This window comes from Triturus cristatus, chromosome 6 (assembly GCF_964204655.1).
Source record: "Triturus cristatus chromosome 6, aTriCri1.1, whole genome shotgun sequence".
Taxonomy (NCBI): Eukaryota; Metazoa; Chordata; class Amphibia; order Caudata; family Salamandridae; genus Triturus; species Triturus cristatus.
The window spans coordinates 1,718,512,388-1,718,527,158 of NC_140589.1; the positions used below are offsets into that span (position 1 = coordinate 1,718,512,388).

Below are 14,771 nucleotides of genomic sequence, written 5' to 3' on the forward strand. Positions count from 1 at the left end.
TGCATCTTACCAGTAGTTACTGGTTGCGCTTTTCATTAATGGTGGGGTCTAATTTTGAGGACAGTGGCCCGATAGGCCCTGTAAAGTATATAATCCCATGTGAAGTGATACCTAGTGCCAGGTGGCACAGTGTATATATGTGATTGAGTTCTAATGTGTTTTATGAGTAATACAAATGCTATTTTTTATATAACCTTGTGTGGAGTTTCTTTTGTGGTGTGCCTAGTGTGTCGCTGCTGTGTGAGTGTGTTGCGCAAACGCTTTACACATTGCCTCTGGAATAAGCCTGACTGCTTGTGCCAAGCTACCAAGGGGGTGAGCAGGGGTTATCTTCAGTGTGTAACTCCCTTGCCCTGACTAGAGTGGTGGTTTCTGCCTGGCTTAGGCGCTTGCCCTAGCCAACCAGAAATCCCATTTCTAACAGTGCCTCTGCTGGTTTGAGTATTGACTATCTGGTTTTGGAGTGAATGGGACTGGGGGTGTGCATTCACTGTAGACAGTCACAGGGGGGGTGGATGTGTGTCCTGCCTTTCCTGGGTGACTCGTACCAGGGCTGAATATTCCTGGTCTGCCTTTAGAGCGCTGAGAGGAGTTTTCAATAGCACCTGAATTGGCAGTGTCTTCTCTGCACAATGCTGCCTCCTGCTCCTGTGGTAAAGCTGGGCTAGAGAGGGCAGAACTGGGTTGGACTGGGCTCAGAGACCCTTGCCACAAACAGATCAAAGTAAAAATGTGGTACAAATATTGGGGACCTGATCCCAGAACTTTATAACTCTTTTTGATCAAGGAACCTGCCAAGAAGAAGAGCTGGGGAAGCTGTGAGGAGGAACTACCACTTTACAGTGTGCTTTGCTGTGTTGGTCTGCAGTGGTTGCTTCTGTTTTGAGCAGAGAAGGGCTGAACTGAACTTTTTGCAACTTCTTTGTTTGAGTGTCTCCAACGCTTGAGGTAGAGCTTGCCCCCTGTTCAAGAAATCTCAGGAACAGCAAGTTAATCTGCTACCAGCACTGGGAACTGTGTGTTTTGTGCTGTAACAGTAGAAAAAGCAACCTGACACCGTCAGCGATGACGCTGCTGGCTCCGTGACCTGGGGGCACAAGACACTTCTCATCACGACCCTAGTCTCACTGATGACCACGCCCGATGTCGCCACCGAGCCGCTGCTTGCACTGTGACCTGTGAACACTGCGCTCCACACCACCTCATTTCACACCGCTGCCCTGGTATACCTGACGACAACGCTCCAAGTTGATAATCAATGCCGCTGCTTCACCGCGGTTTGAGGGCACCGCTCGTAAGTTACACAACACACCGCCCCGTCCCACACCGCAACCTTGGCCTACAGATGCCTGCCCCATCAACTCCAGTTCGTCAGCCGACCTGAGGGCACCACATGTCGCACCACTGCATTTCGCACTGCAGCCCCGCCAGTCAATGCCAGCGCTCCTGACTTCCCCGCACAGAGTTTGATCTGCAACGCGTGTGACTTCAAGGCCCCGACAACTTCTGCACCGACGTCCAGGACCGACGCCTGCCAAACCCGGCTCTTCTAGGCTCATTGCGAGGTCACCAATGCCCTGTTTGTCTAAAGGTACTGTTTGCGGGGCTTCCCGACACGGTAGCTGGCCTGCAACGCCACAGTCAGCCAGAACTGTTTGGATTTGTTGCTCACAACGCGGTGATAGCCACAGACGGAGCTATAAACTTCAAGGAACTGTATTTTAAGTCTATTTTTGCTTTTTGATATTTCTAAAAACTGTATGGTAGATTTTTATCATGTGTGGTCTTGTCTGCACAGATAAAATATTGGATATTTTTCTAGAAAGTCGTGTGGTGTCCTTTTGTAGTGTTTTCACTGTATTTCTGTATGTTATGTGCAGATACTTTACACACTGCTTCTGAAATAAGCCTGGCTGCTCATGGCAAGCTACCAAGGGGGTGAGCAGGGGTTATTTTAGAAGTGTACCCTTTTTCCTGACTAGGAGAAGAATGGTCCCTACTTGGATAGGTTAACAACCTACCACTAGAGACCCCCATTTCTAACACTTACATATTCACAGTGCTTTCTGTCACGGGCTTTGACCTCCTAGCACTAAAAATACTCAAGTCACTATTCTCCACTGCACTAACCAAGATTTAATTCTGTGGCTCCGTGGTTACATACAGACCTCTGCAGTGCATTAACTAATAGAGGTTTCATCAGGGCTTTAAGTGGGCCGGGTCCGTCCGGGTCTGAGCACCGGCAGTTATTTTCAGGGGGCCTCGAAATGGGTCTCTATCATGCTCTATTTTCGGGCCTCGCAAAGGTAGTCCATTTTCTTTTTTTTATTTGGACTGCAGTGAGAGCATGCACATCGGTCACTACTGAGAAGTGGAGACGTCATACCAGGTAAGCCGCGTTGTAGGGGAAGGGAAATCCTTTAAAGAGAACCATTTTCTCTCAGGATTTCCGTTCTCTTTTTGCAGCGCAGGAGCAGCAACATCATCGTGGGATGATTAGGAGAGCGACGACCAGGCGCGCAACGCCCATTGCCCCGGGCTGAGACAGCTTCCCGGGCGCACACTCACAGCCGCACCCAAGTACTTCACAGGTCTTTAAAAGACCATTTGCTTGTAAATGAGGCTCTGTTGTTTTTCACCCCTTTTTAGAGCCCTTGCACCCCCACTCTGCCTATTGCTGAAAGAATTAGCCTTCCCCGAAATTTAGCTAGGCAACCAACTCCAGCGCGACCCTGTTCTGACCTTTCACAGTGTCTTGTTTTAGTGCTACGAAAACACACGGTTTGCCTGGCTCACTTATTTCTCAAACCCTCTCTTTAATATGAAGATAGTAGCATTGGAATTACCTTTATATTCCTATTCTGTGCTTCACATGGAAATATAGAAGGGCAGGTTCTCACCACCCCAAATTAGCTGTTTGGTATACTCTCTCAAATGTAAGGAGTACAGGTATTCAGTATCTGTCAGCCCCGGCCAATTTAAAGCAGTGTTCCTATATAGAAATGGACAAAATGTTATGTTTCTGAATTAGCGTCTTACACTGAAAAGCTGGTTTATATTTCTTTAGCTGGATCAACCTTTGTTTAAAACACCACCAGAGAAGGGTGGTGAACTATGGTCAACAAAGTGCAACTGAAAAAAGCTTTCTTGTTCTTTATCAGAAACATCTGCCTGTCAATGGTTTTCACCGGCCTTTTCGGCCCATTAGGAGGCTGGGTGGATGAGTATAATAGGGGTATTTAGGATCGGGCGGAGGATGCACAGAAAGACGGATGGATAGGTAAATAAAGGGCGAGTGGATGGATGGCCAGATGTATGAATGGATAGCTAGATGGATGGATGGATGAATGTATGGATGGATGGAAGGATGAATGAATGCATGGACCAGTACTTAGGATAGGCGGGTGGGCTGATAGATGCTTAGGATAGGTTCTGGGACAGATGTATGTATGGATGTATGAGCGTATGGATATATGGATGGAGGTATGGCTGGATGGAAGAATGAATGAATGAATGGATTGCTGGCTGGATGAATGGCTGGGAGGATGAATGGATGGATGGATGGAAGGATGAATGGATGAATGGACCAGTACTTAGGATAAGCGGGTGGGCTGATAGATGCTTAGGATAGGTGCAGGGACAGATGTATGTATGTATGTAGGTAGGAATGGATGGATGGATTGAAAGATGGTTGGATGGCGCAGTGCTTAGGATGGATGGATGCAGGGCTTTAAGTGGGCCGGGTCTGAGCACCGGCAGTTATTTTCAGGGGGCCTCGAAACGGGTCTCTATCTGGCTCTATTTTCGGGCCTCGCAAAGATAGTCTGTTTTCTTTTTTTTTTATTGGACTGCAGTGAGAGCATGCACATCGATGTGAGCATGCTTATTTTGCTCACTACTGAGAAGTGGGGACGTCATGCTAGGTGAGCCGCGTTGTAGGAGAAAGAGAAATCCTTTAAAGATAGTGTTTTCCGAAGGTAGGATAATAGGAGGGGATTTTCTTAAGCACACAATGCTAGTTATCTTGATTTAGACCATGCCCCTACTTGGATAGGCCACACCCCTTTAAGAGGTTTGCCCTGCCCCTTTTAGAGCACCCCCAGTTTTTTTTGCCCACTTAAAGCCCGGGGTTTCATAATACACTATAGTGCATTTCCCACTGAGTAATATCTCAATTTTTTTTATTTTATTTAAGCTGAAAGTTATTTTATATGTAGCGACCTGACAGTGAAAGACCAAAAATATACAGAATATTTTGTTTTTAGCCACGCCTTTTACCCTGCCCCCACACTCACTGACCCCGTCCCCATCATATGCGTTATCTCAGTTCCCATACTTTTTTTATGCACTTTGGCCACTGGTGAAGCCCATGTGTGCTATCAAATTAGAAGCAAGTATATGGGAGAGACATAGAAGCAAACTAATGGTAAGTAATGGGCGAGCTCTAAGCCCACTGTAAGGTAACAATAGGTCTTGCAACAGAGTATGAGCTGATTTAGGTGAAACTAAAAACGACCAGGTGTCAACCATACTAACTCCAAGTCAAGTTTGCACAGCAGTGCTAACAGGTAAAATAAACTGCCAGCCTCTGAGAAACGTAAATTAGTGAGATTTGCCAGAACACAGGCAATGGAAAACTGCCCTTCACAGGCAATTGACAACTCTCAGCTGTATCCTTAAACCTTTCGAAGCGATTGTTATTTTCGCTGCCCCTCCAGGGGAGTCTAGGAAGCAAGACACCTGTCGACTATATAAACAGCTTACATACTGCGTCTACAGAAGTATCGAACTGTGTTGTAACGTTTAACTCCTGTCTGATGACAGAAGCACAAAGAACCTGGACTTCAAAATACACAAAACACAAGCCTCTGAGGCCAGTTTGAATAACACTGTACGTCTTCGTCGATAACTATTCTGCTTGCGCCGCGAAATAAATCTCACTCACGCGCGTGCGCAGTTCCTCTATTAGTTTCGACTTTAACCTCCCTCCCAGCGCATGCGCCGCTACTTCCCGGTAGCTGTCATTGATCCATTTGAAACATGGCGCATTCGGGGGTGCTGCAGAGATGCTTCGTGCCAGCAAGAGGAACTCATACGGCCTCCGTCTTTTTTCTGCACGGATCAGGTCAGCGCAGCGTTGGTGTGCTCAGAGGGGAGCAATGCAGCGAATGGGGGTTGATGCCACACTGCAGTCAGCGAAGCAGATGTGTTTTTCCGAGCTCTCGAGTTTCCAAGTTCCCTTCACGAGTACCTCATCAAACCTAGATGTTTAATTTGTATTATGAGGCTAGTGGTCCTGGTTTTGATAATACGTTTGGTATGACTACATATAATCCCAGACTGCAACGAAAGTACCTGTATTTGCGGTAACGGCGCATGGAACTGGGAAACTCAAGAGAACTGCTGTTTTGGAAGCACCACTCCCGGGAATATGTTCTAGACAGAAATAGTGCCCTTGGTACTGGAAGGGTCACAGAGACGGGTGTGGAATTTAATTAAATATCTACTTGTCCATGGGACAGGTTGCTTCATAAATCCACTTGTCCTGTAACAAAATCCACTTGCCCCTTCTGTGCCATGTAGTGCATCAACAAATTATGGCAGCAATCTCTTTATAAAAGAGCTCTGATATAGCATCTATGAATATGCCAGGGCTCATACCATAGTAGTGTTTGAATACTTGCAATCCCCTTATGTTGCCACATTTCCGCAGATCTACATACTGGGGCTGAAGGTAGTGGTAAGCAATAGTACCATGGTTAGATTGCCCTTTTGAGTCTGTGCAAACCTACCAACATGCATGTTTTAAGGGTTTTCAACAACTCTTCTCTAATCTTTTCCCTTATAGAGAAATGTTGGAAATGTACTCCTGACAATGGCAGATGTAAACCTTCTTCCAGAGTTGGGGAAAAAGTGGCTGAAAGGAAAGTGATCTTGCAAACACTCAGATTTTCGCATGAGCAAATCTACACATGCAGATTTGCTCATGCGAAAATGCAGTTCATAAATATTTTCTAGGAGTATTATTTATTTCCCTACTTCTGTTAATTCTTGGGAATTCACGAAAGCTGTGCAGCTGCACTTAAAAGGGCACCCATGGTATATGTCCTTGCATTAAGACTTTATTTAATAGTTATGCCCCTAATTTGGTCTGGCGTTGACCATGACCTTCTGTGTTTATTGAAATTCTGTCTCTCTGTATTGGCTGGCTTCACTGTGAGTGACCACATTCTGCTCTTTCACAAGGAGCATATCTACACACAAAGTTGTTTTGTTCAGTGCCAGTAACTACTGTGGCAGTGAGTGCTTTTTTGGACCAAAAAACAATTTTTGCTTTTGCCAATGTTTGTTATAATGGTGAGGACCCAGCACCTCCAACACCAATAAGGTTTTACAAAAAACATGCCACATCAAGTCACACATTGACTAAACTAAAAAGCTGATCACCAATTTCAGACCTACTGGCTTTACCAATGCTTGTTTGTTTCCCAAAATCCTATTGAAACTGGTTACACTGATTTTCCAATATGAATATTTTTGGGAAATACTACCATGCATCAACACATGTTACTAAATGATGCTGCATAGAAATGGTACCTGAAATTTCATAGTAGTTTAGCTAAAAGTTTTTTTTTCCTGCTTTCATGTTTTTTAGGAACATTTTATTTTGAAAGCAAGTCATCAATCTTGGTTCAAGCTTCTGCAAATATTTGCATCAAATCAGAGAGCATTCTGGGAGCATTATACATAGCCTTATATTGCTAAACTTTGAAAACTTGTGTACACATTTTTATACTGGAACCACTGTCAGTGCAGTCGGAGCTTACAACATTTACTTAGAGTGCTCACCCTAAAAATAAAGGCTTCTAATTAATGAACCATAAATGCAAGTTTGGACAGCATTAACATATGGGCAAAAATATTACCTTAACTGCAGACCGTGCCCTTCCCCGATCCATAATGTTGTACTGCAAAATGGCAACCAAAGGGTTTGTGCTGCAGGGGGTTGGGCCTACTTGTCCCAAGGACAAAATACACATGAAAACTTGTTGCCCTTGACCCCAAACAATATGTCCTGGATGTCGGGCTATAGGAATTGCACATCCCTGCAGAGAATTAGACATTTGCCCGGTTATGGTACCAACAAAAAAGGCAAATCCTGAAGGCGGCAAAGGTGGAAATTATGGAGAGCAGAACACAGGGTTTAATGGGACAATGGAAGAACAAAGTCGAAATACATTTACCAAGGAGTGCAAAGGACAAGGGTTCCAAAAGACGGACAGTGCCGAAATCTCCAAAGGGACATATATAATAACATGATGGATATTTCTAAAGAACACGCCCACTCTTTGCGGCATCTTAGCTTTGAAGATGTTTATTATACATACAATGACCAAACAGAGCAAAGAACCATGGTAACAGAGCTCTCAGGTTTCTGAGGTCAATGCATGAGTATCTGATCCAGTCAATATTTTTTTTCTTTGTATTCTGGGTGTTGCAGTCCTGATTTTGTAACAGAATAACAGGGCTACAAGTCCCAGAATGCAAAGTTAAAAACCTTGTAAAGTATGGTCTGTTTAAACGATGTCTCAGTTCAGAGTTTGCTCGCATCCGAGCCCCTTCCTTAGTAGTGATGCCTTGCTTCAATGTTTTAGTTTCTTTTGGCAGCACTGCCTCAATTTCTTCAGAAGTTCAAGCAGTGTTGAGACAGGAATATTGTGTGCGTGCTAAAAGGGGTCCCCTCCCCACCCTATGTGCCGACTGCATGTGAAAACTGTTTCCCAACTTTTTATTTTGGCCCTGCCAGCACGCTAATCATACATGGGTGCAAAGGGCTAGGACAGTCCTTGGAAATGTGAGGTCTGGATTTTGATCAATAACCTGAAGGGAACGCAGAAAGTGTGCTCTCCCAATGGGTGTAGAACTGTTTTTCATGCCGTGGGTGAAACACGTGAAGTGGTGCCGGGCACCATGTTTTTGTGAACCAATAGTCAGACAAGACTGTGCCAGAGAGAAGAATCCACAGACTTTCATGTAACGTTCTACTGCTTTGTGAACCCTTGAACCGTGCGCTGACATTACTTGTGACTACTGAATGCGTAAATGTGCAGTGACTGTTTAGCACATGTACGGCAGTAGGATGCTATGCGTGGAATGAGTATGGCTGCTAGGATAAGTGGGTTTCTTTCTGAATAGCTGTTAATTTAGGATGGCACAAGATCGAGGGTGATACAGCTTCTCAAGACAGTGGAAGTATAGGAACTGCAATTCTGTAGTTGAATGGTGGAGGTCCAGATACTGTTCCCACATTGTTCCAGTTCAGTGTTTCATGGCCAAGGAAGCGAGTGCTCTGTAGAGAACTCAGATGACTGTCTGGCCAGGGATGGTCTTTGCATGCCACCGAGCAAGGGACCCACGTCTAGGCATACCCATCCCACTTGGGGGGGAAAAGTGTTGTGGCAACAAATGATGGGCAGAATGCTGAATGAATCATTCACCCCAGTTAAGACGGGTGTTACCCGAAACTCGTCCAGGATGCTTGTTTCCGGTCATTAGACTGGCTTGGCAGTTAAGGATGGACTGTTCTCTTGAAGAGCAGGGTCAAAACTGATTTGCATATGGCTGGGTCCAAACTGGGGTGGCGTAGTAAGCAAAAGAATGATGGATTTAACCCAGATCTCTTAACTGGTGTGAATGTTTGATTCATTCAGGATTCCGTCCATCATTTGTTGCCGGAGCACTTTTCGCCCTCAGTGAGATGGGTATGCCCAGACGTGGGTCCCTTGCTCACTGTGCCACTGGATTCAAGGTAGCCTGGCTGATGAGGGGTGTTACCCTGAAACCGATCCCAGGATGATTTGTTCCGATCCAGGGAGGACCCGGCTTGACAGTGCAAGCTGGACTGTTACCATGAAGAGCAGGGTCAAGACTGAATTGCATATGGCTGGGTCCAAACTGGGGTGGCGCAGTGAGCAAAAGAACAATGGATTTAACCCAGATCTCTTGACTGGGGATGAATGTTTTATTTATTCAGCAATCTGTCTATCATTTGTTGCTGCCACCCTGCTAATGCAGCACAACAGCAGCAACATGAGTTGATAACATGACTTACACGTGTAAAACTGAGCTAGATGTGCCAACTGTCTCCTGCAGTGGCAACAGTGACTGGTGCATAAGCAATCTCCTATTGAGTGCAAACTGGTGAAGTTAACTACAAAATATCCTGCACGAGCAGAGACCCAGTGAACTGTACCTGTGCCTAAAAACTATGCTTGCAGTTGATGTCCTTTGAGCACTTGAGCATCTCCTAGAGCAGGAAGAGGGTGCCATCAAGGGTGTACATGTTTTCTTAGTAATTGGAGTTGCAATCATAACGCTACAGGTGAGCCCAATTTAACTGTGTAGTATTTACATTTTACTATATATTAAAGTACTTTCTTTTGCCTAAGATAAGCACTGGACTGAACAATGCATTATTGTGATTGGAGCTCTTGTCTTCCACACTACCTCCCTGAGAAGCTCTTCACTGTTTGCCCTCGCTATCCTGAGAGCAATGTATGTAAATGGTCGTTCTTGGTTATTTAGCTACTAGAATATGGCTTCATTTTTTCTGCCCATTGCTCTGCCTTTTGAGTGTGCCTGGTTTAATTCTGTGCTGTTCGGATGCAGACCAGGTTCTCCTAGCATGCTGCATAAATTATCTCCTCCCAAGTGGTAACCTTAGATTTAAGGGGATGGCTCGGTAGTAACTTCAGGTAATATATTAATGTTGGTTTTGATACTATTATAATAATACCAATATTTTGGATTGTGCATGTGTGGAATTTTTTTTTTATAAAGAAAATCCAAGGAAGTTAAATGTAAATATTGTTGAAAAGAAAAATGCTCGGTTTTGTGCGCCTCTAAGCATTTTATTTTAGTAGGAACGCATGGTTATTTTTGTAAAAGGTACCCTCTTGTTAATGGAGAAAATAACTTGGCCCATATAGATTGATGGTTATGAAATAGCATAGAATGTTCTGTTTCGATATTCAGACGAAAGATCCAGTTAAAAAACAAAACTGGGGCTGACGAGCCCATGGCTACGCACCTGCGCGCCTTGAGTGGTACTATACCTGAGAATATTTTTTGGCAGCCTACGCAGCAACCCTACACACATACCTACTCCCTGCTGACGAGAGGCAACTACCTCGAAACACGTGTCCAGGGATGGCTAACACGACACTCATTTTCATTTTAAACATTTGGCATAGGCGTACCCGCCGACGCTACTTCATGGACCACAATTCTTTGGGGTAACACGCTGGTAGGACTAGCAGAGTGTGGCCAATCGGATTTTAAAAAAAAAACAAAACTATTAGATCGGATTAATTCATTGTATTACACTAGCAGCTCAATTGGGTTGTCCCATTTAAGATTTGGGGTGGATTCGCAATAATTTTTGCATGCACAAGTAGACAGAAATTCCAGTAAAACTAATAATGCATGCACAGGTGTAAATAATGCACTCACTACACATAGCGTAATGGACACATAATGCAAAAGTCTACCTGAGACTTTAGTCTGCCACCTGTGAGGTGGCCACAGGAATAAAAAGAAAATTATGAACCACTCACAAAATAGTAACTTTTTGGTCAGTCACAATCACGTGGTCATAAACGTGCATACTTGTATATGATCCCTCAACTTTGACATTATTTGAATCGCAAGTAAGTGCTGCAGAAAGTGAGAGAAATTACGTCAGTCTATCTAGAAGGAGGGGAGCATTGTACAGTAACACTATTCACAGTACAATAAACAAGCAATGGTATGCAAAATTCAAGTTGCATTTTGAATCCGCAGCAGCAAAATAATAATTAAAAAAACACACTAGTAGAGAGGGGGTATGGGAGCAAAATGGAGTGAGTAGGGTTGAAGGTGGGTAGTTAAAAAGTAAATATGCCAAGCAGCAGTAACACTATATTAAAAAGAAAAAGCAGACACGCCAAGAAGGGTGAAGGCATAATACGATGCAAACATGTGAGATTGACAAGAAAGCCAGCCAACGGTAAGCAATGGGCTGTCCAAAGCCCAATGTAATTATTGGTTTTGACCACCTGTAGGAAAGTCCTAAATATTACTGTTAGTGATATAAAAAAAATCCACATTTTTTTTAACGCTACTGCTAAACAAAGTATGCATTTTAAATATTTAACAGCCTCACAGATTAGCACAATTAGAAAAATAGGTGGAAGTCTCAAGTGTGTGTGTGATGTACAATGTAATGAGTATCTTTGTAGTTGAAACTCTGGCATCCAGTGGTATTGAACTGCTTGAATGGAAAGGTCCTTTAGTGTTGCTGTTCCTTTAGCTTGCTGGGTGACTAGATATCCGTGCTTCGGCTGTGTAGAACCAAACACCTTCCTCCTTAGAGTTAAAGACATTCCAAGGACTCTTCTATAATTTCTGCTTAAGTTAGAGCGTCACATGATTTACTAAGTCGTTTTACTTACCACGTTTTTCAAAGCAGTTATTGAACTTTTAAAATAAACTCTGCTCAGCCTTTGCCAGAACGGCCCCAAATATGTTATTGGTCAGAGTAAAGTTTTTCAACACTCATATTCCCTTTAAATATGGGGTCCATAAATATATAAAAGAAGCCTTTAAAGGCCTCTTTAGCTCTTTTGGACTGTGTCCAGTATTCTGGCGTGTTCTTCTGTTGAGGTATTTTCGGCTTAAAAGGCATTGCTGATCATGCAGTCCGGTGCAAGGCAGCATCCCTGGCTTTCAAACACCCCAGCCTTCTCCACAGAATCTCAAAAGAACCCACTTTTTTTTAAAAACATTGTGCATTGGAATTCAACTGGACTCTGGCTTCCCAGGCATTTCTCTTCCTATGCATATCTTTAACAGAGGAAAAGGAGGTTGAATGACTCTGGTGGTACAGGAAATGTGCACCAAAATATAGAAGAGCAATTGTGTGGGTTACTTCAGTTTCATCAGTGGACATAACCCCACCTCTACTTTCAGCGGGAGGTACATGCGCTTAGCCTCAGGTGTCTGCTGCTTTTTTTCAAGTCAATATTTTCCAAAATATGAATGTGCAAGAATCGACGCTCTGTGGTATAAAAAATTCCCCTCTTTCACATTTTGGGGCCTGTTTTAAATAGTCCACCAGAAGCTAAAAAAAAAGTGAGATTCCGTGGATTTCTGTGAGTGGGAAGAGCTGCCATGACCAGTTACTGGACACGATCAGCCCCCTAAGTTCCACACACCACTCAAAGATGCCAGTAACCAGCAGAACACATGCAGCCATACAACAATACAACTGCAACACCGACCCACTTACCAGAAAGAACCAGAAACATGCAGCCCAGCCACTGTGCAACCCATGTGATGATGAGACATGGCAAGACTCCCACACATAGGAAGCACCACTCTGCATGCCTGCCTCCACTCCCCACACTTGAGATTGAAGGCTGCTGAGCACACATGGGCAATGCACAGAGATAATCAACAGAGCACACTCGCTCCAAGAGACAAAAAAAGAGTTTTGTGGTAAAACCGCCTCAATGGCTGGCATGCCAGCGGCCATCATCAACATCGTCAAGATAGACCCCAGTCCTTGCATGTGAAACATTGACAAAGCAGGACCTCGACTAGACACCGCATTCATCAAGGATGCACTGAGTTGCCCACTCGACAGCCAACAACTCTGCCCTGCCCTCTCAGCACAACCACCCATTCAATGAAAGGACTGTAGCGCACAGAGGCTCATCCGACACAGGCTCCCAGCCCAACGGCTTTTAGAATGAACTTCTCTCGGAATCGACCAGGGCCAAGTACCTTGTTCGTTGTTCTCCCAGCGGCTTTCAGGCAGATAGCATGCACAGCAGCACAGTCTGTCTGATGTCATTATGAGCCCTTCATGACACGTTTTCTACGGTGGAACAGGCATGCTTTCCGTTGCCTATCAGAAGACACCTCAGCGAATCCAAGAGCACAGACATGCACCAGCCACGTTAGCCTTACAACGCAACACAAAGTGATAAACATTCACTCGCCCCGTGATTTCACCAGGAGAACTGTACAATGTGAACTATTTTCAAAAGCTCATCACTTGATAGAAGTTCATTTTCCTCTTTTGTTAAATGGCATTTATTCAGAACTAATGACTCTGTTGCGGATCCGCAGTTTCAGCATTACTTACCTCGAATGTGATACATCTCATTGGCTGATAAACCTACCCAGCAGAGGTGGAATTCTTTACCAAAAGCCTCCCAAAGTCCCCAATCAGAGCAGCGCTGAATCGATCAGTGTGGCAGCGCCCATGTGGGCCCGGCAGCGGCAGATGTGTGCCAATCACCACATATCTGTCCCGCTCTCCATCAGCACATGGGAACTCGGAAATGCAGCCAACCCTCCACGGCAAAAACCGCGCATGTCAAACTGCGTGAAGGCCGAGCCTGTCCTGAGGAGACACTATGACAGGGTAAGGCAAAATGCACCTCCAGTATGACAGCGTCAGCAAACTCCGCAGAGCAGCGGCTAGAGGAGTTTTTGCTGAACTCCACACCCCAAGGGGAGCGTGGAGTGGAAAAACTCTGCCAACACCGCCGGTGGAGCAGAACCCAGCCCTAATGTCAGTGGCAGCTGCTCCCAGGAAGCAGTAGTGGGGGGTGGATTACAAATAAATAAATAAAGATCACTTGCCTGCCGGCGTCCACCTCTCTACCATCCTCTTCCTGGCTTCTGTGCAAACAGGAAGCACTCGGGGGCGGGGGGGGCGTTGTGTCTGGCTGAGCGCTGTGATTCGGCACTCGGACAGTAAATGGGAGCCTGGGTATGTGCTCCACCCAGGCTGTAATGCAGCCTGAGTGGAGAATATGCAAAGTGTGCATGATTGTTTGGCCTGCCCCAGACAGCCGGCACAAACATTCATGCACACTTAGGAGGGTGCCCACCACTCCTCCCCCCTGCGCTACCAAGCTTAGCCCTACAAAACTGCCTCAGCACAGAAAAATAAAATGATAATAACAGCGCATTATCATTTTATTTTTCCTTTTTTGCAGTGCGGCAAGGCAGTGGGGAGATGCTCCTCTGCCTTAGCGGAGGAGCTGCCCCTGCCTAATGTACACCCTCTTCTCTATTAGAGTTTGATATAGTCCTTTCTGACCACTGGTAGTTTTAATGACATATGGGTACCCCCATAATTTACTAGGGTCTAGGGCTGTTTTGTGCTAGCATTGTGGGAGCATTGCCATTAGTGGGGTGTGGGTCATATGTCCATGGGATGGAGTACAGTCTCAGCATTTAGCCTGAAAAAGTGTATGAACATGTGTCTTCTGGACACATTTCTGACCGGAGTATGGGTTACCCCTCCAAAACACTATTTTCCACCCCATAGCAAGTGAGCTAAATAAGAGCCATCGCTTAGCTGGTAGACATTAAGCGTTGTTCAAGGGTTTGTTTGTTCACATGCATGCTGTGAACATGGAGCAATGTACATTGTTCCCTAATTCTCATTTGCACGTGGCACTGGAAGCAAACCTCTTGAGAATGCATGGAACATGGATCACTGCCCCCGCATACCACATTACAGGCAAGGATGGTCTTATTTTGTAATTCAAAGCCATTCCTGTTGTTAGGAAAAATACATTGTTTGTCCTTTGCATGGCAACTACAGCTTCATTAATGGTGCTGCTAATGTCTTAATTCTACCTTGAATTCTGGTTTTAGGCCTTCTGTTGAAATACTTGCATTTCTAATATTTACAGGTTATATAATGTACA

General features: G+C 44.8%; 1 protein-coding gene across 1 annotated transcript in view; it reads left to right on the plus strand.

Annotated features, from left to right (window-relative positions):
* The first annotated feature begins 5,000 nt into the window (after positions 1-5,000).
* The window catches only part of LYPLAL1 (lysophospholipase like 1), a 174,771-nt gene continuing 165,000 nt past the window's right edge, over positions 5,001-14,771 (plus strand). The window contains exon 1 of the mRNA XM_085612939.1: positions 5,001-5,125. Coding sequence (XP_085469065.1) covers positions 5,041-5,125 — 85 coding nt within the window. The 5' untranslated portion in view covers positions 5,001-5,040. The remainder of the gene's footprint in view (positions 5,126-14,771) is intronic.